The sequence below is a fragment of the Pecten maximus genome, chromosome 9 (genome assembly GCF_902652985.1).
Source record: "Pecten maximus chromosome 9, xPecMax1.1, whole genome shotgun sequence".
NCBI classification, from domain to species: Eukaryota; Metazoa; Mollusca; class Bivalvia; order Pectinida; family Pectinidae; genus Pecten; species Pecten maximus.
Window position 1 is genome coordinate 23,562,794 of NC_047023.1, and position 26,335 is coordinate 23,589,128.

The 26,335-nt window shown below is 37.1% G+C and overlaps 2 protein-coding genes across 3 annotated transcripts in view; both read left to right on the plus strand.

Moving 5' to 3' along the window:
• LOC117334263 (golgin subfamily B member 1-like) overlaps positions 1 to 6,512 on the plus strand; it is a 101,102-nt gene extending 94,590 nt beyond the window's left edge. The window contains 1 exon segment of the mRNA XM_033893773.1: positions 5,117 to 6,512. Coding sequence (XP_033749664.1) covers positions 5,117 to 5,134 — 18 coding nt within the window. The 3' untranslated portion in view covers positions 5,135 to 6,512.
• A 7,283-nt stretch (positions 6,513 to 13,795) lies between these two features.
• On the plus strand, positions 13,796 to 25,322 carry LOC117334264 (synaptotagmin-4-like). Of its 2 annotated transcripts, XM_033893775.1 has the most exons (5): positions 13,796 to 13,964; positions 15,326 to 15,391; positions 17,887 to 18,836; positions 24,033 to 24,180; positions 24,532 to 25,322. In XM_033893775.1, exons 1-5 carry the CDS (start codon positions 13,904 to 13,906, stop codon positions 24,840 to 24,842), a joined length of 1,536 nt encoding a protein of 511 aa, XP_033749666.1. In that variant the 5' UTR covers positions 13,796 to 13,903; the 3' UTR covers positions 24,843 to 25,322. The 2 variants fall into 2 exon arrangements, with proteins under 2 accessions (XP_033749666.1, XP_033749667.1); XM_033893776.1 differs by lacking the exon at positions 13,796 to 13,964 and having other exon boundaries at positions 15,346 to 15,391; positions 17,862 to 18,836.
• The last annotated feature ends 1,013 nt before the right edge of the window (positions 25,323 to 26,335 follow it).

Genomic DNA, 26,335 nt, shown 5'->3' on the forward strand with positions numbered 1-26,335 from the left:
AAAACACACTTCCAGATCTGTCTCTCAATAAATCATGTTATTCTGGTATAAAAATTGTTGACCAAGATTTTGAAATAGAATTTGTTTTTTCTCTCGACATGTATGCATTGTGGTTCTGAATTCTATTTATTTCAGGATTTTGTTAACTTAGTGGTTGTCTGAAATATTCAGCGTGGTAATTAGATGAAATCAGTAGCAAATTGTAAAATTTGGCTATGATCTAACCGTTTCTTTCATCATCATTAGAATCAGACGTTTGACGGTTGCATGAATAAACTATCTAATGATGTTTGGTATGATTTCGGTTGTTCGTGTTATTTTTAATATAATCAATGCATGGGTGCTTGAAACGACTTGCTTTATCTACTGATATAATACAGTTTTCGTAATTTTGCGTTTTGTTTTGTTGCATTTTGCATGAAATGATGCATTTCATAATTTAGGTATTCGCTTTCCTATGTATTGTAAATTGCATGTACTTGGCAACGTTTTTACATCAGAGGAAACAAACGCATGAAGAAAATACACATTCTGTTGCAATTTGTTCAAGGTGTTATCTTTCCACTTTATAGCCAGTGCCTAGTGTAAATATGATGTTGCAAATATCTAAGAGGCGACAGCTACCTCTGTTTAAAGCATGATTGACTATTGTACTATTGGCCTTTATAAACTTTTGCATGATGTTGTTAATCTCTCGGCCAAAAGTGTTAAAGCAGTATTACAAAAATAGTATTTAGGCCAAATATCTATACAAAGTTTTGTGTAGTTGATGCAGATAAACTATTCCAATTTCAAATTTACAGATTTTCGCACATCAATTGTTGTAACCAGATTCTTTGCTTAACGGATGGAAGTTCTCATAATGTATGTTTGCTCATTTAGGTAAACATATATGTAATATGGACGAACAGCTGGCCGAGAGGTCATCAAATCTTTTAACCTTACTTACTTCTGTTTCTGTTCCTCTTTTTAGATTTAATTGTTTTCTCTTCTCTCCATTTTCAGACGTACCACACACCCTAAATCGCTTCTGTCGGTCAACCCACCGAAATTAACAAGTAAGATCATAGCCGACCTACTGAAGACTGGTCCTCCGGGTTCCACTGCCTCCAAGACTCCAGCCAAATCAATTACATTAGAGCGGGGCAAAAAACTTGGGCAATAACTAATGGGTTGCTTTAAATTGGGGAATCATCATTTGTAAGTCTCTGCTTTCAGTATTTTTGCAAAATATAACCTATTTATCATTGCTTAAATTGGATACAGCAGACCATGAGTTGTCTTTGTTCATCTCTGTGAAAAGTAGTGTTTAGTTCCCTTTTTGCACAGACAATTGCTTTTTATGTTTCTGTGTCACTGTTTTGTCTTCAAAACCCACTGAATATCTTCATTTTGATCCCATCGTTAGCGCTCATTCACAAAATGTCTCATCTCTTACTTGACTTAGTTGATTATTTCACCTAACAGTTCTGCATTCGGTTGTAAATTCTATCAAAACTAGTCCCTTCTTTATTTTCATAGTCATACTACAATGATCGTTAAAAAGGTATATCTTAGATTAATAAGCAACATATTTTGCTGTCACTAACCGCCTTTAAAAACATTCAGAATACTTTTCTTACGAAATCATTCTTTGTGGTAGTTTACTATCACTCTTCGTGTCCTTATTTGTCATGCTAATTCATCTTGTGTCTGAATTTGAATTTTCCCCATTACCATAAGAGTAGTAACTAACTCGTTTAATATCTCCGTTCTCTGCTAGACAAATAATCGCTATGCTGTTTTCCAATCCCTTATCCTTAGAGGCAACTAATTTATGATCACATATAGAATTGCAATGTATTGCCCTTTGCTGTTCTCTGACACTAGACTTTTAATCTTTTCTGACGATCTTCTTTTAGCTTTATTTAAGATAAACCTACCTACAATGTAAATGTAATTTGGAGTCCAATCACACTTCACTGGCCGTGGATTGCCATCATGTACCTTTGACGCGAATCCCTAGAAATGTCCTTTATCATAATTCGTTTTTGATTGTTAATAACCCAACTGCATTTTTGTAATTGTGGCATAAACGTAGGTATCATTACGTTTACATTACGTTTCCTTCAAAAATCGTATTTAATCCAATTTTGGTATAGTTAGAACGCCGATGTGATGGCAACGAATTTACATAAAGTTAATGCATTCACTTGATGTGATGGCAACATATTTACATAAAGCTAATGCATTCACTTGAAAACTGAATGAAATTATGTTGTTATTATGAAGTATATTGTAACACGAGATAAATAATATCAAATATTCTCTGTGGAGGTTGATGTTCACGCCTCTAGTGTTATACAACGCACGTGTTTGTACTTCACTCACCCTTGATTATTTAACCTTTCGTACCGTTGGTCCTCCCACGTTCCTCGTTCCATTGCCACTTTATTTAAACATATGTATTAACCGTTTTCATTGTCGCTCAGCTTCTACATGATCATTCATTCTTACATCACATATTCATATGTTCATCCATATTCGCATTTCACTTTCAATATTTTGTATGAACAAAGACCTCATCGCCTGTTCTATCCAATGTTTGTATAATAATAACAGCGGAAGTAGAATAACATCATTATTCATCTTCTAGACGTTTGCTTATTCAAACTAAATTATACATGGCGCCATATACATATATGGATGGCGTCATAGATTGTATGACTGGTGGTTACGTTGGAGGCATGTAACTAAACACGATATATTTAGATATGGCATGGACATTTTTTTGTATTATCACCTTGTCATTTTGGAAGCATCCAGTATGTGTCATTCTCCTTGACTTTCACTTTCAAACTCATAGGCCCTCACTTCCCAAACTCATTGGCCTTGACTTCCAAACTATGTGAATTTGTTGTTCAAAAAATGTTCACGAATGTGACGATATTTTGTTGATCTATGCAGTTCCTAAATAAATCCGTGCGTGAAAGAAATCAAACATAGTGCTGCACTGATTGGCTAATGACTGACGAATATATAATATGATTATAGAACTGTGCCTATTTTTCAAAATGGGGCACAATTGATAAATTCTCCTTCGCACATTACGTTTTAATAAGAGACCAATGTCTGCATTATTTGAACAACGAATTCGCTGATAAAGATCCTGTTTGAACCTTATTTTTGTATTCGTTATATCTTGCCTATAATTTACATATTTGAACCACATTTGTTCTGATTTAACACAAACATGAACAAAGTGCTAGACTTCGTATCTAGAGTTCCGTATCTGCATGAGCTGAGATTGCTTAATATGCTAGATTCTGAAATGTAAAATACATGAACTACTCATGTCACGTCAAGTGTAATACCAGTGTACCAACCCACCATACAAAATCAAATATTACCCATTAATTAGTTCCGGTGTTTGATAATGTTATTGATACGAAACACTTCCGTTCCCTGTACCTGATAATAATACAATGCTACGCATGTGGTTCTTGGAGTGATGTTTGCAGTTCATTAATCCGTTGATTTGGTGTTGGATGGTTGTTTATTTCCAACTAAAACACTTTTAGCTTGAGATATGGTTTGGTTATCACTAACGATTTCATGTTAAGAGACCTATGTTTATGTTGTACCACTGTGCTTAGAAATACGGTTTTGATACAGAAATGTGTTTATTTTGAACTTGATTTGAAAGTAGTACTGAAGTATTGTTATTGATTAGCAGTTGAAAAATCTTTGTTGTGGGTTGAAATACATTTTTGAATGTTACATTCCGACAATTTATGTTTAAAACTCATATTGTTACCCCTTGTATAGATTTTGAGCTAGAAATACGCCAGTATCTCCCTTTTGTTTTGGCTCTTCCTGTGTATAATATTTACCGAATTGTTTTCCGGACAATAATTCATCCGACCTCCTGGCCGGTCATTAATAAATTTTAGATAACGATATATAAATACTGTATTAATAAAAATTAACAAGTCTGATTATTCTGACCCTTTGTTCAGTTTTACCCGGAGCCTTACAAAGCCAGAAGAGTTCCTATTTCGGCTTATTAATGTATACCTGTAATTTGAAGTTCCGTGTTAGGTCACGTGTGTGTATCGCTGCCATGTGGTACTCGTGCCATTTAATATTTTAGGCAGATCTGTGTCTGCGATTAGTGTCGCCGACACCAGATAGCTGTGTAAGCAAAATAGATATCAACGCGTAGTTCAGTAATATGTTTTTTCGTGGTATTTGGGATATTTTCAAACTAATCAGTCTTTGAATTGTGAAATAAAGCGAAAATAATGCCATGGTTGTAAATCTTGCTGCTTTATATTGCTGCTTATCGCTAAGCTTAGACTTTCCTTATAGGTTTCCACCAGTTTTCTCGTTCAAGCATCCACACCAAAAGGAAGACTTAACAAAAGATAAGAGTACACCGGTATAAGTCTTTTTTAAACACCTTTAGATTTCTTTAGAGACCATAGAAACCTAAATTACCTTTTTCGGCACAAATCTGGTGAAGATTCACATAGTGTAGTTAATTGTTTCATTGGTTTTATTATTAGTTTTATTAGACTTGAACATATTTGTTCGCGGATTTAGCTGGTAAGCACAGTTAGGTGATAGGCTAACGTGGTTATATTGTAGATACCTAGAGGTAAGTATCATGATGTAGTACTTATGTTGTCAGCATGATATTACGATCCTAGTTTGATTTGTAGTTAGAGAAGTGGCACTTTTTATCACTATCAGGATTTTTTCTCTCCCATCATTTTACATCATTACAACATTTGTACATTGAATAGTATCATGTACCCCTGTATTACAATAGTAAGGGTGATTGGATGGCAATATGGCAGATGTAAATTACATTTAGTGATTTTCATTTTTTTTTTTTTTTTTTTTTTTGCCCTTAGAGAATTTTTAATTGCTAAATTTTCTGCAACTATTGAATAAATTAAAAGAAAAAAATTATTCAGGATCATGTTCTGTAAACCTTGATATTTATGTAATTCTGGAAAGATAATTAACAAATTGTTCAGTGATATAATTTATGATACATTCAATCGCTTCTGGATAATTTACTCATCTTTTACTATGCTTCTTTACTCATGGATTTATATTGATATTTCAGATACAGCAAGATCCTTGAAATGGAAGTTTAAACCGAGTTCGTGACACCTGCCATAGTTCTCAGGAATCCGTCGAGATCAACCAGAAACAGTATTGATACATATCCGTGTCATTTCCAGTATTTACCTATGTGTTTTGGATAGAAGGATGTCAATAGATGTCTATCATTGTAACACCATTCAGTTATATGTTTATAAAATTAAAGTATGCCGGTTTCGTGATTAAGAGAGTCTATTAATTGTAATGTTGTAGTATGCCATTATTCATGTCGTAATTGATATGCTGAGCGTCAATTTACGACGGCAGTTATGTAAAGGACATTTCCATAATATAATGTCTAAAGTTCACCTAACCATCAAAATGTACATCAATATCAGTATCCGAGTTAATGATATACTACAGCATACGGTTATCATTAATAATTTACGTTATACGCACGTGGCTAGTGTGATAAAAATTCTGTGATTTCCAGTTTTATTGTATATCATTAATTAATCTTTGTTATTGTATCATCTTTATTATTTATGTTCCAACATTGTTTTTACTGTCGTTACGTCTGTGGTTGTATTTTGAGTTATGATTTGTCTGTGATTTTCACAAACATACGTGATTCCAAGCACTTTCTGTGATATTTAATTTTTGTATGAAATGTAGGGTTTCCGAAGTTTATATACATCGTAGAGACTACTACCCCGTCCAGTATACTTTAAAATGTTCTCGTTCAAACTTAATTAAGTGGTTTATAAATCAAAATGTACCTACACATACGTGTTTCCTAACGTGCCTTAATTATGCTTCTATCAAATCGACATCCTGCTTTTATCTGTTGAATGATGTCTTAATAAACTATATATAGATAGTAAAAAAGGAATTTCATTTCCAAATTCCGATTCTTTTATAATCATTGAAATGTTACGATGTGTGGTGCTTCGTTTGGTGCCATTTGTAATGTCTATGTGTTATTTAATGGTAGTTTGAAGGTACTGATACTCGAGGTCAATATCCATCAAATCAGTTCCTACAGTAAAAAGTGAAAATAAATTCAATCATATCCAATTTATTCTTGAACGGCGATTTGGAAAAGATGATACACATAGTTCCTGTCATACATCCTGAAGAATGTCTTGATATTGTAACAATATGACATTGAACACTTCACAAATTTACTCTAATTTAAATGTATCCGTCTTTATTTGACCATAGTCAACTTTTTTTTAATGTTTCTCTTTCAAAACTTTCCGTCGTTTCTGTCACATTGAAGGTGATTTCACAGAATTGTTTCCATTCCTTTCATGTTATATTAATACGTATTTGTATACATAACTTGAAACAATATTTGTAAAAGTATTTGCTCAGCAATAGCATATTTATGAAATTAAATAATATATCTAAATATCGCCATTGTTGTGTAATTCTGTTTGGTTGTGATAATTAAGTATCGACAGGTGTGACTACAGAGATAAACCATCCTGATATAGAGATATGTGGGCGAGTCTGAGAGATATGTGGGCGAGTCTGATATCTATGAACGTGCCACAAGTGGCACGTGTTCGTCCAGAAGCAGGTGTTCGTACGCTTATGAAAATGCGTGAAGAAGAAGAAATCTAGCAATTCCTCCGGAGATCTTTCTAGCTTCAGGGCTCAAAGAACCAACCAGCTATAACAAAAGACAGCGCCAGACCACGTGGTTAATACATGTAATTTCAGGTGTTTACCTCATCAAGTGTTCGACTGTTCAAATCGCTTGGCGTCCTCAAACACTGCTCGTTATCGGTTTTTTGTTTTGTTTTTTTCGACGTACTTTGAAGAAGCTTATATCATTAGCTCACCTGGACCAAAGGTCCGGTGAGCTTATGCCATGGTGCAGCGTCCGTCGTCCGGTGTCCGTCGTCCGTCGTCCGTCGTCCGTCCGTCAACATTTGCTTCAAATCGCTACTAGTCATCAAGTTCTTATTGGATTTTGACCAAATTTGGTCAGAAACATCCTTGGCAGAAGGGGATCAGATTTTGCATAAATGGTGACTCTGAACCTCAAGGGGCCTGAGGGGCGGGGCCTAATAGGGGAAATTGAGGCAATTCCTTTAAATCGCTACTAGTCATAAAGTTATGAATGGATTTGAACCCAATTTGGTCAGAAACATCCTTGGGGGAAGGGGAACAGATTTTGCATAAATGGTGACTCTGACCCCCAAGGGGCCAAAGGGGCGGGGCCCATTAGGAGAAATAGAGGTAATTCCTTCAAATCGCTACTAGTCATAAAGTTATGAATGGATTTGAACCCGATTTGGTCAGAAACATTCTTTGGGGAAGGGGAACAGATTTTGCATAAATGGTGACTCTGACCCCCAAGGGGCCTGAGGGGCAGGGCCCAATAGGGGAAATTAAGGCAATTCCTTTAAATCGCTACTAGTCATAAAGTTATGAATGGATTTGAACCCAATTTGGTCAGAAAGATCCTTTGGGGAAGGGGAACAGATTTTGCATAAATGGTGACTCTGACCCCCAAGGGGCCAAAGGGGCGGGGCCTAATGGGGAAATAGAGGTAATTCCTTCAAATCGCTACTAGTCATAAAGTTATGAATGGATTTGAACCCAATTTGGTCAGAAACATCCTTTGGGGAAGGGGAACAGATTTTGCATAAATGGTGACTCTGACCCCCAAGGGGCCTGAGGGGCAGGGCCCAATAGGGGAAATTAAGGCAATTCCTTTAAATCGCTACTAGTCATAAAGTTATGAATGGATTTGAACCCAATTTGGTCAGAAACATCCTTTGGGGAAGGGGAACAGATTTTGCATAAATGGTGACTCTGACCCCCAAGGGGCCAAAGGGGCGGGGCCTAATGGGGAAATAGAGGTAATTCCTTCAAATCGCTACTAGTCATAAAGTTATGAATGGATTTGAACCCAATTTGGTCAGAAACATCCTTTGGGGAAGGGGAACAGATTTTGCATAAATGGTTACTCTGACCCCCAAGGGGCCAAAAGGGTGGGGCCCATTAGGAGAAATAGAGGTAATTCCTTCAAATCGCTACTAGTCCTAAAGTTATGAATGGATTTGAACCCAATTTGGTCAGAAACATCCTTCAGGGAAGGGGAACAGATTTTGCATAAATGGTGACTCTGACCCCCAAGGGGCCAAAGGGGCGGGGCCCATTAGGAGAAATAGAGGTAATTCCTTCAAATCGCTACTAGTCATAAAGTTATGAATGGATTTGAACCCAATTTGGTCAGAAACATTCTTGGGGGAAGGGGAACAGATTTTGCATAAATGGTGACTCTGACCCCCAAGGGGCCTGAGGGGCGGGGCCCAATAGGGGAAATTGAGGCAATTCCTTTAAATCGCTACTTGTCATAAAGTTATGAATGGATTTGAACCCAATTTGGTCAGAAACATCCTTTGGGGATGGGGAATAGATTTTGCATAAATGGTGACTCTGACCCCCAAGGGGCCAAAGGGGCGGGGCCTAATGGGGAAATAGAGGTAATTCCTTCAAATCGCTACTTGTCATTAAGTTATGAATGGATTTGAACCCAATTTAGTCAGAAGCATTCTTGGGGGAAGGGGAACAGATTTTGCATAAATGGTGACTTTAACCCCCAAGGGGCCAAAGGGGCGGGGCCCCATATGGGAAATAGAGGTAATTCCTTTAAATCACTACTAGTCATAAAGTTATAAATGCATTTTGTAAACTCAGAGAGTCTGGACTTCATTATTTCTTTAAAGCAGTTGGGATCCCCACGCTATAACCATAAATAGCATTGTTTGAGGTTAACAAACAAAAGGAATTGAACATGAACATTATTTTGACATTTGGTCAAATCCAACCAGGTGAGCGATACAGGCCCCATGGGCCTCTTGTTTTTTATATACGTTGCTTTGGCCGCAAGCTGTATGTTCAGTTTTGAGACTAACAGGATAAATAAAAAGTCCAAAAGATGGCGTCTGGGATTGTAACAATGGAAGTTTGGTATTGCTGTTTCAAAGAAAATGCTGCATTGATCTTTGCCAAATTTCATCTTTACGTTCCAACTGAGGTCTAGCTGTGCATATTTAATTTTGCGATTGAAAAGATGAACAAATTGAGGGACAGGTGGCCATCTGGGATTTTTACTTGAATTATTTTATCAATATATCTCGGAAGGACCTGTATCAATGATTGCTCAAATTAATGCGTACATTTAGGTGCCTCTTAATAGCTAGTTATGCATACTAAAGTATTCAATTTTGAAACAGAACCGACGAAACGACCGACGGGCTGCCATCGGAGATTGGACAGTTGCAGATTTTTATTGATATTTCTCAGGAAGAACTATGTTGATCTTCCTTTAATTTGTTAAGAGGTTCAATTTGGAGACTGACTGATTTATAAAATGGCCGCCATGTGGCCATCTTGGATTTTGATATACCCTTTCTCCAGTTCATCGTTGATAGTTCTCAAATATCATGTGGAGCATCATCTTCGTGCCTTTTTATAGCATAATATGTGTAATTTTTGGTTTTGTGATATGAACAGTACAGTAATAGTTTACCAATTCAACTGAGAAAAGAAGAGGAAAATACTGAAATAATTACAGGAAGACAACTCAGATTCCAAGATAGTTGAAACCAACACCCCAGAAATTACAAGTTTTACGGCTACCAGGTTGAAAAGGGTCAAAATAGCCCTTTTTGCCATGGATGTGCGTAATGCCCTCGTTAATCTTTACTGAAACGGGGGCACTCGGATCGTCTCTATACACCTAACATACAATCAAATATTAGGTGTATTGACAGACGAACCGAGCGCCTGTGATTGGAACACTCGTCCATACACTCGACAAGGGGAATACTGGGCCTGGTACCTGGCATCGAAATATTTTAAGTAACTACAGTGTATATATTTAACTCACATTATGCTATTTACAACTTTATAATGTACATACAATAAAATACAAGCTAAGAATGACAGCTAACATATCCACCCAGCCCTCCATAAACACCCAGCCCTCTATATCCAACCAGCCTTCGATTTGATATTTGAACATATCCTATTTTTGCGTTATAAAATTTGAGTAAAACTGGTGCAATATCGTGTATTAGATAAATATACACTATAATGATAATAATATCTTTTATTTATCCAGGGTTACATATTTAGACAATGTCTAGTTTACAACATGGCCCTGAATCCTATATATGTACAAACATAATACAATTTAAGATAACAATATAATAATGTAAGAAATTTAATGAGACTTAAAATTTAGCATATTGTAAAACTTAAATAGTGAATACTTGTATATTACACAAGTGTAACTAATTAACATGGTTAAATCACTATGATAGTGGAATATACATACAATGCTAATATAGCACATGGTAAAAATTGACAAGATATACACTAGTATAGTGTGTATTAAAATTAGACAATGAATTCAGTTCTATAAAAGTTTGGATTGGAAATTTTTGACTAAAATTGCATATAGAATATAAAATACTGGTGTATACCTGGTACAGGTTAAGATTGAGGGAAATAATCCTGCAGATATCTGCTTTTAACACTAGGCTTACATTCTGTGTTATTGAAACTGACATATCGTCACTGCTGAAAATGATATACAGCCCACGATGGATACATTATTTTACAACTTGTCTGGTCGACAGCGGGATCAACTGCAATATTACCATGCAGTGCCTATGACAAATATTTCTTCTTCTTTTTTCAATTCAATTGATTTCTACCGCAATAGGTGGGTGTTATTCTACTCCGAATGCATGAAATAATCATTGCAACTGTTGAATAATATTCGTTTTATACCACATTTGGAATAAACTCTAAATGCGTTTTGCTTGGATGACACAGTGACCTTTGACCGGGACTATTTTTTAATCACGTGGTTCAATGCAGTTTGATCGGCTAACACTTGAAGACCGCTTTACGATTCCTGGAAATGATAACGCATAAAAAGTAGTTCGCAGTTGTTTTGCTTTATTCTTAAAAATATATATAGATTTATTGCTTTGAAAGAATAAACCTACTCATTATATTGTTATGATTTGTAATAAATTGTTATATTTTCAAACATTTCCGACTTTGTCAGCTTTGCATATTAAGTGATGGCATTTCAAATTAGGTCATATCCTTACACCACACCTGCTAAAGCTTGTGTTTTGTAACTTTTGAAAAATAACTAACTCGAATGAAAAAAATACCATATACAACAACCACTCGTTGTGTAACCTCTATTCAAATGTACATAATTTATGTAAAATGTATTTTATGAAGGCTAACTAAGTGAAAGAGCTTATGCCAATCATTTTTGTCGATTTAAAAGCAGGATAATACATAGACAAATCCTGGATATCGCAATAAGTCTGGGCCTGGTTTCGTCAACGTTCCTTCATTTTGCGTATATCAAGTCCTTATGAGTTCCTCATAAAAGATCAATATGCACGATCAAAATGTAGATTTTAAAAAATGCTTTGAGGTGTGACTCACATTTAGCGAATATAGCAAATGCAGGACATTCCGTATGAGGTGCGTATGATTATGTGTGTGCAGTGCACCTGCCGAGGTATTCAGAACGCGCTCAACTTGTGCCACCCGCATGCTTGCCTCACTTCCGACGAAAGCGCATTTCGAGCAAAGTTTATGTCCACGATACGCTCGATATGCGCAATACATAGAGTTGTGCACTCTTTATTTGAAGCATACGCCGGTTACGTGGCAAGAGACGGAAAATGGATTACAACAGGACTAGAAGGACAGGAGTTAGGGAATGGATTATATTAGGACTTAAAGGACAGGAGTTAGGGAATGGATTACATTAGGACTTAAAGGACAGAAGTTAGGAAATGGATTACATTAGGACTTAAAGGACACAAGTTAGGAAATGGATTACATTAGGACTTAGAAGGACAGGAGTTAGGGAATGGATTACATTATGACTTAGAAGGACAGAAGTTATGAAATGGATTACATTAGGACTTAGAAGGACAGGAGTTAGGAAATGGATTACATTATGACTTAGAAGGACAGAAGTTATGAAATGGATTACATTAGGACTTAGAAGGACAGGAGATAGGAAATTGGTTATATTAGGACTTAGAAGGACAGGAGTTAGGGAATGGATTACATTAGGACTTAGAAGGACAGGAGTTAGGAAATTGGTTATATTAGGACTTAGAATTACAGGAGTTAGGGAATGGATTACATTAGGACTTAGAAGGACAGGAGTTAGGAAATTGGTTATATTAGGACTTAGAAGGACAGGAGTTAGGGAATGGATTACATTAGGAGTTAGGAAATTGGTTATATTAGGACTTAGAAGGACAGGAGTTAGGGAATGGATTACATTAGGACTTAGAAGGACAGGAGTTAGGAAATGGATTACATTAGGACTTAGAAGGACAGAAGTTATGAAATGGATTACATTAGGACTTAGAAGGACAGGAGTTAGGAAATGGATTACATTATGACTTAGAAGGACAGAAGTTAGGGAATGGATTACATTAGGACTTAGAAGGACAGGAGTTAGGAAATTGGTTATATTAGGACTTAGAAGGACAGGAGATAGGAAATTGGTTATATTAGGACTTAGAAGGACAGGAGTTAGGGAATGGATTACATTAGGACTTAGAAGGACAGGAGTTAGGAAATTGGTTATATTAGGACTTAGAAGGACAGGAGTTAGGGAATGGATTACATTATGACTTAGAAGGACAGAAGTTAGGGAATGGATTACATTAGGACTTAGAAGGACAGGAGTTAGGAAATTGGTTATATTAGGACTTAGAAGGACAGGAGATAGGAAATTGGTTATATTAGGACTTAGAAGGACAGGAGTTAGGGAATGGATTACATTAGGACTTAGAAGGACAGGAGTTAGGAAATTGGTTATATTAGGACTTAGAAGGACAGGAGTTAGGGAATGGATTACATTAGGACTTAGAAGGACAGGAGTTAGGAAATGGATTACATTAGGACTTAGAAGGACAGAAGTTAGGAAATGGATTACATTAGGACTTAGAAGGACAGGAGATAGGAAATTGGTTATATTAGGACTTAGAAGGACAGAAGTTAGGGAATGGGTTACATTAGGACTTAGAAGGACAGGAGTTAGGGAATAGATTACATTAGGACTTAGAAGGACAGGAGATAGGAAATTGGTTATATTAGGACTTAGAAGGACAGAAGTTAGGGAATGGGTTACATTAGGACTTAGAAGGACAGGAGTTAGGGAATAGATTACATTAGGACTTAGAAGGACAGAAGTTAGGGAATGGATTACAGTGGGACAATGGAATGATGAAATGGATTGCAGCAGGACTTAGAATCATAGAATTCGGGAAATTTTGAAAAGGTTAATACTATCTTTAGGTATAATTAACTTCGCGGATTGTAGGTATGCTACCAAGGTTAACTTATTATACTCACTTCGATGTTAGGTGAACTGTGGATCGCAATAGGGCCTAGAAGGACAGGAGTGAGGCAATGGATTAAAGTGAGTATTTTATGCGAAGTGGTTTAAATACAAACAAAATCAATATGCATGTATATGATTGCATATAATACATACCCATGTACATAGTCATTGCATGTACGCCGATATATGTATAAAAAGTTGGGTTTATGTACAATGTACTTAAATTATTTAACTGTAAATACTAGTACAGCGGTGTGAAAAATACGCATCACGTTCTGGAGAAGTCACGTGTCCAGGTGAAATATAAGACAGGGTACGCTAGTATCGGTGTGATCACAACTCACCACCAACCTACAGAGCACTGCTGCTGTTTAGAACAAAATGGGACTACTGCCGTATGTGGATATAGTAGGTGATGTCCATTCAACTTATCTCACAGAAGGTATGTATTTTGGAATGTATACGTTAATTAAGATAAGACACATGCGTGTTTACTATAATTTATAGCAACATTTAGTTTTTGTATGTTATTCTAGTAGGGGGTGAGAAGAAACTGTCGGAGAGGGGGATGTATACATATTTGTGAGACCAGGCCCAAGTTTTCCTCAATATTTCTTAATTTAAAGAAACACTAAATTTTTTTCGTGGGGAATCATTACATAATCTAAGGAAAGATCCTTAACTATTTCCCCAAATAATGCTAATCTAATAGTGCTAATAAAGTAGTGCTAAATCTATGGAAACGTTCAAGTTAAGGAGTTTCTTTATGTTTGGGAAAGTCAACGGAACAGGGACCAGGTGTGGTGAAGGGAGTCTGAAGGGGGAGGGGGTATCTGGCTAATTGAGGGAAGTCTGAAGGGGGAGGGGGTATCTGGTTAATTGAGGGAAGTCTGAAGGGGGAGGGGGTATCTAGCTAATTGAGGGAAGTCTGAAGGGGGAGGGGGTATCTGGTTAATTGAGGGAAGTCTGAAGGGGGAGGGGGTATCTAGCTAATTGAGGGAAGTCTGAAGGGGGAGGGATATCTGACTAATTGAGGGAAGTCTGAAGGGGGAGGGGGTATCTAGCTAATTGAGGGAAGTCTGAAGGGGGAGGGGGTATCTGGTTAATTGAGGGAAGTCTGAAGGGGGAGGGGGTATCTGGTTAATTGAGGGAATCTGTAGGGAGGGGGGGAGGGTATCTGGCTAATTGAGGGAATCTGAAGGGAGGGTATCTGGTTAATTGAGGGAAGTCTGAAGGGGGAGGGGTATCTGGTTAATTGAGGGAATCTGAAGGGGGAGGGGTATCTGGTTAATTGAGGGAAGTCTGAAGGGGGGGGGGGGGGTATCTGGCTAATTGAGGGAAGTCTGAAGGGGGAGGGATATCTGACTAATTGAGGGAAGTCTGATGGGAAGGGGGTATCTGGCTAATTGAGGGGAGTCTAAAGGGGGATGGGGTATCTGGCTAATTGTGATAATTAGTAAAATCAGACTTCTACAACATATCTCAAACATTCTGTTCTCTTGAAAAACGGCAGTCAGAGCAGTGTGGTGTGATTCGATCCTTACACGGGACGGTTTGTAATTCTCGGGAAGCTGAGATCACAGTCCGCCCTGAACTGTCGTGATGGTGTCTTTGGATAAGACCCTTTACTTCAATAGCGGTGCGACTTTTTTTTCTTGAGGTTGCCGCCAGCTACTACAAGGAGACCACGCCTCAAAATGACACCGCCTCTCATTGGGGCGATAAACCCAGCCTTTTTTAAAATTTTATTTTCATGTGTTGAAGATGTAATAGATTTGATATCTGGTTTTTTTTGTATAACAGCTACCACTCCGGGAAAAAGTGGTAATCTTCTGTCGAAGTCGAAACCGGACACGACAGACGGAGTAGGTAAGTGTAAAAATTAACTGTAGATAAAAAATCGATTTGTTCTGAATGTTCGTATACTAGGTCCCGTATACATAGTTAACTTTAATCTACTGTTTGGGACTATATATATAACTGTTTGGGACTATATATATAACTGTTTGGGACTATATATATAACTGTTTTTGGACTATATATATAACTGTTTGGGACTATATATATAACTGTTTGGGACTATATATATAACTGTTTTGGGCCATATATATAACTGTTTTGGGCCATATATATAACTGTTTGGGACTATATATATAACTGTTTGGGACTACATGTATATATATAACTGTTTGGGACTATATATATAACTGTTTGGGACTATATATATAACTGTTTAGGGCTATATATATAACTGTTTGGGACTATATATATAACTGTTTGGGACTATATATATATCTGTTTGGGGCTATATATATAACTTGTTTGGGACTATATATATAACTGTTTGGGACTATATATATAACTGTTTGGGACTATATATATAACTGTTTGGGACTATATATATAACTGTTGGGATTATATATATAACTGTTTGGGACTATATATATAACTGTTTAGGGCTATATATATAACTGTTTGGGACTATATATATAACTGTTTAGGGCTATATATATAACTGTTTGGGACTATATATATAACTGTTTGGGACTATATATATAACTGTTGGGACTATATATATAACTGTTTGGGACTACAGTGGAACCTCTATAAACCGAACATGCATGGGACATGACTATTTGTTCGGTTTACAGAGGGTTCGGTTTGGAGAAGTTGATCGAAAAATGACCGGTCGAATTCCGGATATAATTGGTCGGACGATTTTTTATTAGAATACACCCGATTACAAACCGGCACGTACACACGTAGACAATATTTGGTTTGTCTGAATAATATGCATATTATGAAAGTTAATCAATGTGCATGTATATATTGCAGAATATATAAGAAAGGCAAATGACTTTAACTATAGTTTTAAACAGTTTTTTCACATGTACAACTACACTTTACGATCGACCTACATTTTGTTACATCCGGTGAAGCTTCCGTCATGTGGATGGGGCCGATAGTCCAATACGGAATATTTTACATATCGACTAATATTAAAGGGTGTAAAAATGTTTTGTTTCAATATCAATTACAATTGATCAGTTGATACTGGTCGTATTTCCGACATCGCTGTTGTCTAAAAAAACATCAGTGGCTTCTTTTACGAAAACAACCCCCTTTGGGCCTCATTTAAATTAAATGCGAAACTCAGCCTTCTAGCTCTACTTGCATTGAGAAGATAAACGAACTGACGCGCTTCAATGAAGTGTGACATTGTTTCATAATTATCGTGTTGATTATACACTGGGCCATCCGTAATAATGCCCCCTTGGGATATATATTGGATACCTGTACAAATCACCTACGTAGGTCCCGAGACAATAAGGCTTCACACAATACCCGTCACAGTTGTTGTTTCACGGTTGACTGGCCTGACCTCGTGTCATAATCGCTCAGGTAAGGCCGGTTTTCAGAAGTAATTTTTGGTATATTTTAACAGGAACCGGACGCAAAATCGGTCCGGTGTTCGGAATTCAGAGGGATCGGTATTTGGAAGTTTTTTAATACTATAATAAAGAAGGACCAATTCCGTACAATGTCAATTCGTTCGGTATTCAGAGGTGTTCGGTTTTTAGAAGGTTCGGTTTTCGGAAGTTGCACTGTATATATATAACTGTTTGGGACTATATATATAACTGTTTGGGACTATATGTATAACTGTTTGGGACTATATATATAACTGTTTGGGGCTATATATATAACTGTTTGGGACAATATATATAACTGTTTTGGGGCTATATGTATAACTGTTTTGGGCTATATGTATAACTATTTGGGCCTATATGTATAACTATTTGGGGCTATATGTATAACTATTTGGGGCTATATGTATAACTGTTTTGGGCCATATGTATAACTGTTTTGGGCCATATGTATAACTGTTTGGGGCTATATATATATAACTGTTTGGGGCTATATATATAACTGTTTTGGGCCATATGTATAACTGTTTTGGGCCATATGTATAACTGTTTTGGGCCATATGTATAACTGTTTTGGGCCATATGTATAACTGTTTTGGGCTATATGTATAACTGTTTGGGGCTATATGTATAACTATTTGGGGCCATATGTATAACTGTTTGGGGCTATATGTACCCTTCATTCACTTCTTTCGGTCTATTTTGAGTTCCTTCCGTCACCTCCGAGATATCAACACTTTAGAACCTTAACATCACTGAAGAGACATAGAAGGACGAAATAGATGTATGGTGTAGGTTAGCATTAGCATAATCGATTTGTATTGAATTTTAAATGTACTGATTTTTTGTATGTCTTCTGTGCAGTATGTTTACACTGTTATTGTACATGTCGTTAACACTATATCCTACAGGTTTTCATCAATATTATGTTCACAGACACATCGGGTATAATCATTGCCTCGAGTATCTCCATAGTTACCTGCATCGTTTTCATTGTAACGTGCACAATATGCCTCCGCCGGAAAAGGGTACTCCGCCGGAAGTTAGTACTTGGGCACAACTTGGTAGAGATGCCTGCATACAATCCATTCAGCATAGCTTCTGTTCCAAACCAAACTAAACTACCTGACAGTGAAGAGCGCATCGAAGCTGACAAAGACGTGAACGAAAACACAAGACTTGGTGCCCTAGATATGGACATGGAACACCCCGGCTATGGCGTGACTGAGAAACCTGGTTTCGGAATAGAGGAGTGTGGCCTACGTATACCTTTTTCTCGAAGTAGTTCAGAGGAGTCAGGGCAAAGTAGACCGTCATCTTCACTTTCAGTTAATGTACCAAGAAAGTCGCTAGCCACATGCAGCGCTACCCAAAGTATGGCTGATCTACTCCTCCTTGAGTCGTCGAGCAAATCAGATACCATGCTTCGATCGTGTTCGATGAACAACCTCGACCTAAGTTTTGACGACCGCGCGTTCGACGGTATCGTGAAAACGTCGTTTACAGTTAATTACGACGAGTGGAACTTCACTCTGACAGTAAATCTCCATAGTGTATCAAACCTGCCGACAAAGGCTCAGGCGTGTAATGTATTCGCTACAGTTTGTTTAATGCCAGATACCAATGAAAAGAGACAAACGAAAGTGCTACCTTGTGTCGGCGACAACGTTTGTTTTGAAGAACAGTATACTTTTCACAATGTGCGAAAAAGGATTTTGGAAAACGGTACAATCAGAATTTCTATTTATCGACAGAAAAGAAGTATGAAGACTAAAAAAGACAGCCTTTTGGGTGAACTTTTTCTGAAGTGTTCGGATGTAGATATGCAATGCAATATTCCGACCCGCTTTAGCAAGCTTGATGCCCCTCGGAAACGTCTCACCAGAGTAAGTTTTGTTTTGTTTTTGTTTTTGTTTTGTTCTTTACAGCGGTATCGTATTTTGTACATTTTTTTACAAACGTATCTGTATCTTAATTCTTCAAGGTTGCGAATCACTACACCAACGTGCAACCGTGTCACACGGCTCACATGTCTCATCAATACACACAAATACCCTAATATCTCATTAATACACGCAAATAACGTATATATCTTCAATACACTCAAATACCCCAACATCTCTTCATTACACTCAAATACCCTCATGTGTCTCATTAATATTCGCAAATATCCTCATATCACAGCATTACGTGCAAATACCCTAATATCTCACACCAATACACGCAAATACCCTTGTGTGTCATCAATTCACGTAAATGTCCAAATATATATCTTATCATCACGCTCAAATATCCTAGTACCCCTCATCAATGCACGCAAATACTAGTACCCTAATATCTCATCAATTCACGCAAATATATCTCATCAATATGCGCAAATACCCTATCATCTCACATCAATACACGCAAATACCCAAATACGTCTCATCAATATGCGCAAATACCCTAATATCTCACATCAATACACGCAAATACCCAAATATGTCTCATCAATATGCGCAAATACCCTAATATCTCACATCAATACACGCAAATACTAGCGTATCCTAATATCTCATCAACATATAATATGTGTGTGTGTGTGTTTTTCGTTGTTCTATCAATCTTCAATCATACTCGGATAAGATGGTTTACACATAGTTTAGAACTCTTTCAGGAAATACTTAGAGCCCACAGAAAAAATATTTAAGATCTTAAATTCTTAAATTTTTCGCTTTCTATGTACAATTTTTCACATTAGTTTTAGATTTTTTCAGTAATTGAAACCACAAAACGGGTACATAAAGTTCATTAAACCCTCAAAATATAAATGTTTGTACGCAAACGGCGGACGTATTAGATGTAGCCTTGGGCTATATCAATAACACGAGAGTGAAAGTTTACCTACTAATTATGTATGTACACACCTCTACAGATAACTACCACTACGTGCTTGGTTCGCCTTAACATGGTCGCTACACATCTACGTCATAGAAACCGACAGTTAATTTTGTTGATGTTTTCACTAGTCTAAAGATCCGTTATCATTTTTCCAATTTCAAACATGTACTTATTTGAACTCTGATTTTTTGCTTTAATTAACCAGAACTCCCCCACCCATAAAAAACAAACAAACAACATTTACAAAATACAACAGAAAACAAACATCTTCAGATATAGGACATATGGGGATCACACCGGGCCCTGCAAACCCATACAGGATGTATGTTGAATTATTTCCCTGTTGTACAGTGCAACTTCCGAAAACCGAACCTTCTAAAAACCGAACACCTCTGAATACCGTACATCCGATTCTCACGTCCCTGTGTTGTAAACCTACAGCTGGACATTGTTTTCTGATATTGTTTGATTGATACGTTGATGAACAGACGAAAGATTTCCCACAAATCATTCTTTTTCCTTTTTCTTCTGTTATCTTTTTGTCTTGAAATACTTTAAATAAATCATTTTTATTCTGTATGAGTCTCGATATGGAAAACATCAGTAAAAAAAGACAAATAAACATTTGAAAGATCGATGATTTAATTGCTTGTTAATTGATGTTTATAACTTGGTGGTACTCTTTACCCTGATTAGAACAGGTCTACTTGGTATGATATCGACAAGTAACATTCTATCAGACGCTATCTAATCAAACTCTCAATATATCGCTGTCTTACTGATAAGGATAAGGGTGTAGCTGTCATATAAGCACTTGAGTCCAGGCTTGCACATCATTTGCCTAAGTATGTGGTGTAAAGAAGTCGGGAAATTTGAAAATTCGGCGTTGGTTCTTAATACCTAAACTTTTTTAATCGTCAGATCATAAGCTGTACGCACATGTATGTGTAAAGTATTCATCGACTCATCCGGATATTTATTTCGGTATCGGGGTTATATTATTGAATATTATTCTATTAGATAAGAATGATAGTGTGTGTCCGTGAAAAGTTTTCTGGCTGAAAATTATGGATGCCCCTTCATCAAAAGAATTTACCAAAACAACATCAAAACTGCAGTATATAGACATTAGAGAAATTTTTGAGAAAGATCACAATGTCAACCTGGACAGAAGAAAAGAAATATAGACAAACAAGCGGGACGAATCGAATACATATCAATTCCCCTCCAGGTACTTTACAGTAGGTCCCATGCTCATTGATATACTTACTGTAGAAACTGTAGAAATAAAATAGTTTTCTGTCACATCAGTTGGTTTGCGTATCACGCCTATTTGTTTAACCATAGAACAGCTAATTAAAACGGGAGCGGTGAAATGAGCAGTGTGGACAACTTGACAACAAAACGGAATGGGTTGTTTAAGTTAAATGGCGTTATCTACAATCACGATATGAATTGTATAATCTAAGTTCCTGATCCTATGATATATGAAATGAAGCTTTTATTATCTACGTAGATCTAGATTTATTAATAAATATCCCCAGCTCATAGATTTCCATTAATGCACTTTGTCTTAATCATTAAATTCATTATTTTACATACGCGGTCTGTCGCGGTCTAGGGAAGGTTTTCAGAATCAATCATACTTATAATTACTTATTACGTGCTGCAGTCCATTAAATGAAAGGTATAGATATATCAAACGTGCGCTGGCAGTGCTTGTACATTCAAATCCCTCCAGCCACGCGCCTAAAGGAACAGCTGATTTGACGGAGATGATAGCACGTCTTTGTGTTAGTCACGCCGATGTACGATAGTCATTGATTACGACTATTGCCCAACTTATGGTAACAGCTCGTCCACGTTTCTACAAGCCTCTTCTGTATTTACTTACACTTTAAGTGGCTGAATCACTTCAGAACGAGCAATGACATAAAACAATAAAAAAAAGTCCTTATCGATACATCTAATGATATCTCTAACAAGATTCATGGCAAATTTTGGCGAAGAATACTCGACGAGATATGTTTCTGTAGGTGACAGCATGAAACCCTGAGAGATGAATTTATAAGCATGAAACCCTGAGAGATTAATTTCCGTTTAACAAAGCATGAAACCCTGAGAGATGAATTTCTGTTTAACAAAGCATGAAACCCTGGGAGATGAATTTCTGTGGAAGAAAGCATTGAACCCTGGGAGATGAATTTCTGTGGAAGAAAGCATCGAACCCTGTGAGATGAATTTCTGTGGAAGAAAGCATGGAACCCTGGGAGATGTATTTTCCGTCGATGCAACATGGAACCATGGGAACGTGTTTCCGTAGAATTTCTGTAGAAGAAAGCATTGAATTTTGGGAGATGTATTTCCGTAGAATAACGCACGGAACCCTGGGAGATCTATGGTTGGGGTTGGGGGCTGGGGGTGTTATTCGTAGAACAGAGCATGGAACCCTGGGGTTATAATTCGTAGAACAGACCGTGGAGTCCTGGGGATGTTGGGCTAAATAGCTTTATTAGCTCACCGGTTACGAGTAACCGTGAGCTAATGCTGTACCGTCGGCGTCGGCGTCCCACCCCACTTTAAAGTTTTTGGGATCAGTTTTTGGAAAACTTCTAAGTCCAAAAGTATACATCTCACACCCTTCTAATTTGGTTTATACTTTCATTAGAGGTCTAAGAGTGATGTTATAGTAAAATCATGCGGAAAACAATTGCGATTTTTTCGCTTTTTACCATTTTGTGGACTTAACTTTTTTGGCACTAAAACTCACTTTAAAGTTTGGGGGGTTAGTCCAAAACTATGCACCTCACACCTTTCTTATTTGGTTATACATTCATTAGAGGTCCAAGAGTGATGTTATGGCAAAATCATTCAGAAAAAAATTGTGATTTTTTTTGGCATTTTACCATTTAATGAACATAATTTTTTTGACACCAAAACCCACTTTAAAGATTTTGGGGGTACGTTTTGGAAAGCTTTAGAGGTCTAGGAGCGATATTATGTGACGTAAAATTTCAAAATGACATGCTTATTCATAAAATGAATGCATAGTGTGATTGCTGCCGCCGTTGAACTTTCGCAATCATTGATTGCACTTGTTCACATGGGACAACGCCCACTCTCGATTATTCCAAATGTAAACGACGGAGGCATACCACAAATAAAATTCCGCATAAAGTACATGTACTCTTTGATGTAGATTATACAGCGACCTTGACGAGTTATCACCCTTGTCCAAATGTCTACATTATTGTAGTTTATTGTCGTTATGTCGGGGTACTCACGACACCCGTCATTCCCGACACTACCGACTGTAAGTTATAATGATTTATAACGTCTGTTCGGAGTTATGTCTATCGAGGATTAAGTTTGGACCTAGTATCGAGTCTCGACCATTTTTGTTTGGCAAGACACATTCTCGGTTACTATAAATTACCTTATCATTCATTTAACAAACAATGATGTATACAAATCACCCATAGCATTTTAAAATCCAAGGGTTCAATCTCGATCAAATATCCCGTCTTCAATAGGGATCGTACGTTATGCACTTCGGGTCTACATGGAGACATTTACTTCATAAATGTTTTCTCTACGTCTTTACTAATTTTCAAAGAAAAGTGTCATTTGATGTGTCAATCAATGTTTATTATTTCACGAGTCAACATTCCAAGTCCATAGGTATATACAATACTTTAGTTACGTATGATAAAATCACAAGTTTTAATCAACAATTCCACGGATCTCAGTACTATAAAGGTATTCTGCCAGTGTTATCCGGAACAAGCCTTAGAATAGGTTTAGTGGATACAACATCGTTTTATTTTTATTTGAAATTGGTCTATTTTCATACTCTGTTTTTATTGGTCCATTTTCATAATTTCATGATGCTTTTTTTTCTCTCGTCCCATCTTCTGTTTCGAGGTAGGCGATTTCGCCAACATCGTGTAGTTTTAATAATTCAGAATGGTTATCGTCCGAAATTGATCGAATTAGACGTGTGTCCTAATTTATACACAATAACTCCTGTTTTACGTAGTACATTTAGCACGATGCATCCATGGTCACCCGTTCCTTGGATACGTTCCATAATGTACCGTATTTTCTTCATTTGTGGTATAATAATTATGAAAGCTTTGTTTCTCATCCCATTTAACCACATTTTACGTTGAAATAATGCGATATGTATTTTTTTTTTGTAGATGAGTACGTCCGAAAAACTTCTTCACAAAAATCTGGGCGAGTTTTTCGTTGACCTCCAGTATCAGTCCTTAGCTGACCGACTGAAGGTGTTCGTACGGAAGGCCATACAACTACCCCCTAGTGACCGACTGATGGTCGTCAAACCAGGTACGTCTCACGTCAGGTGAAACACTAATTAGGGCATTTATTTCATTATATTCTATACAGTAACTTATTCTGATAACATTATACTTCTACTTTTGATGCACTTTATTTATTTGTGTTTCTTAATCTGTATTGGAATTCGCTAACATCTCATGTGTCTATTGTACAAATCTTTGATAACTCAAAAGCAGTTTACATGATGAATAGTAAGTATGAAAACCCGACAGGTTAGTGGATGGACATATGTTGACTGATCAATTCAGTTTCAGAAAAAAAGTTAGTGAATATCTGTGATTGCACATGAAATCCTGATGTATCGGCCTCTTTTATTATTATGTTTTATTATGTTAACAGCTCATTACGTGGTAGTAAAGTTGATCCGAGACGGGACAGTGGTAGAAGTACAGAAGACTCGCACATCCAGTGGCCGAATTGCTGTGTGGAACGAAGCCTTTCTTTTCCACGTGGACAAAAACCTCGACTCGTACTCACTTGAGTTCCTCATCATGAAAGGGAAATTCCACAAAAAGGACCTTGTCGTGGGCAAAGTTGAGATAGGACCCAACTGTAGCAGACGTGGACGAGACCATTGGAATAGTATGATACGCCCACGGCCTGTAGATGTCGCCAAATGGCACAGTATTCTGCCTGTTTTTGCATACTGAACGTTTTGTTTGTTAAACTTTAGGCTGAGTAATACTGCCAATATACAATGTATATAGAAAGTAAACACATCACCCGATATTCTGTACATATCCCCACGGACTTGGATAACATGTGTAACTAAGTCCGTGATATCCCTCTTCAAAGTCTTCTACCCCAAAGTGTCATCGGCATAAAGACAAAGTTAACTTCCAGATCTAGAGTGACCTTTGAACTTTGTGATGAATGTTTATGGTGTGTTCTTTGTGTTGTAAACGGTTCCAGAACTCATTCTCGTTGTCCACCTATGCTGTATATACCCCAGTGTGAAACGGACAAAACGTTTAGATTCAACATCGACACAGTTCTCGTCTGGTTCATCCAAGTTAATATATGTGTGAAATGTGCATACATCTGTATTAAATAATAAATTCGTATGTTACTGATCGTATGTCTATTGTGCAATCCTTCACGACGAATAAATACATTGATGGAAAATATTATATGCCGGTGTTAAAATGCATTCCTTTGTTGAAATGAGTCTATGCTATAAAGATAAAAGTAAACGGGAATCTTGTGTATTTTTTCAACTAGTAAACTTAACAAACTTTATCGTAATACAACACTCCAAGTCTGAAGATAACCCTAAGTACCGACGCCTTGCTATTTCAAATGGCTTTGAAGACTTTGTTACAGTGTAGGCCTAATGTTAAACGTCTGTTCTGACATACAAACGAAATCCTAACTCTGACTCAAAATCGATAAACGAGGACAAAATCATTATTAGAGCGAATATTCATACCCTGTCTACACTGCTCTCGGACGTCGACCATCTGTCAGAAATCGTCCGTCCATCGTCCAGAGCTACGGTATCGCAACTAGATAATTATATGGACATTATATCGCACATAGATTACAAGTTAAACAATACAAACCAAACCAAAAACAACAAAGAATACCGACATAATAATGTAACACAAATGGACTAAACGACGGCAAAATATAAACAACAAGAACATGTGAACAAATATACAGATTTGCATGAAGACGAAAATACAAAGAGAATAAGACTGGTTGTTCCGGAAGAGTAAGCGTCGACGAGACGCGCCATACAAATCTAGGTCACGGCGACACCCGCCATACAAATCTGGGTCACGGCGACATCCGCCATACAAATCTAGGTCACGGCGACACCCGCCATACAAATCTAGGTCAAATCCGGTTTAAGTCACAACCTAAGATACCTGTAAGAGTAATGATGGTGACAACGGAACCACTCAACATATCAACAAACATCAAACACGTCTGACCTCGTATCGTACAACGAAATAGAACATTTCCACATGAGATCGTCATGTCGACCATCAAATTTCTCCGGGGTCTTCATCAACCTTCATCTGAATACCAGTGTGATGACAACGGACCTACCAGGCATATCAACGAGCATTGGTCACCTCAAATCGCAAACAGAAATCAAGTCGATCATAAAACTTCCCGTAGTATTCATCGACCTGCA

Bases quoted from the DNA above. Each gene is read 5' to 3' on its own strand.
- LOC117334264 (XM_033893775.1), top strand. From the start codon at position 13,904: ATGGGACTACTGCCGTATGTGGATATAGTAGGTGATGTCCATTCAACT. The intron at 13,965-15,325 runs GTATGTATTTTG...TTTGTATAACAG, and splicing joins TTCAACTTATCTCACAGAAG to CTACCACTCCGGGAAAAAGT. The intron at 24,181-24,531 runs GTACGTCTCACG...TTATGTTAACAG, and splicing joins ACTGATGGTCGTCAAACCAG to CTCATTACGTGGTAGTAAAG.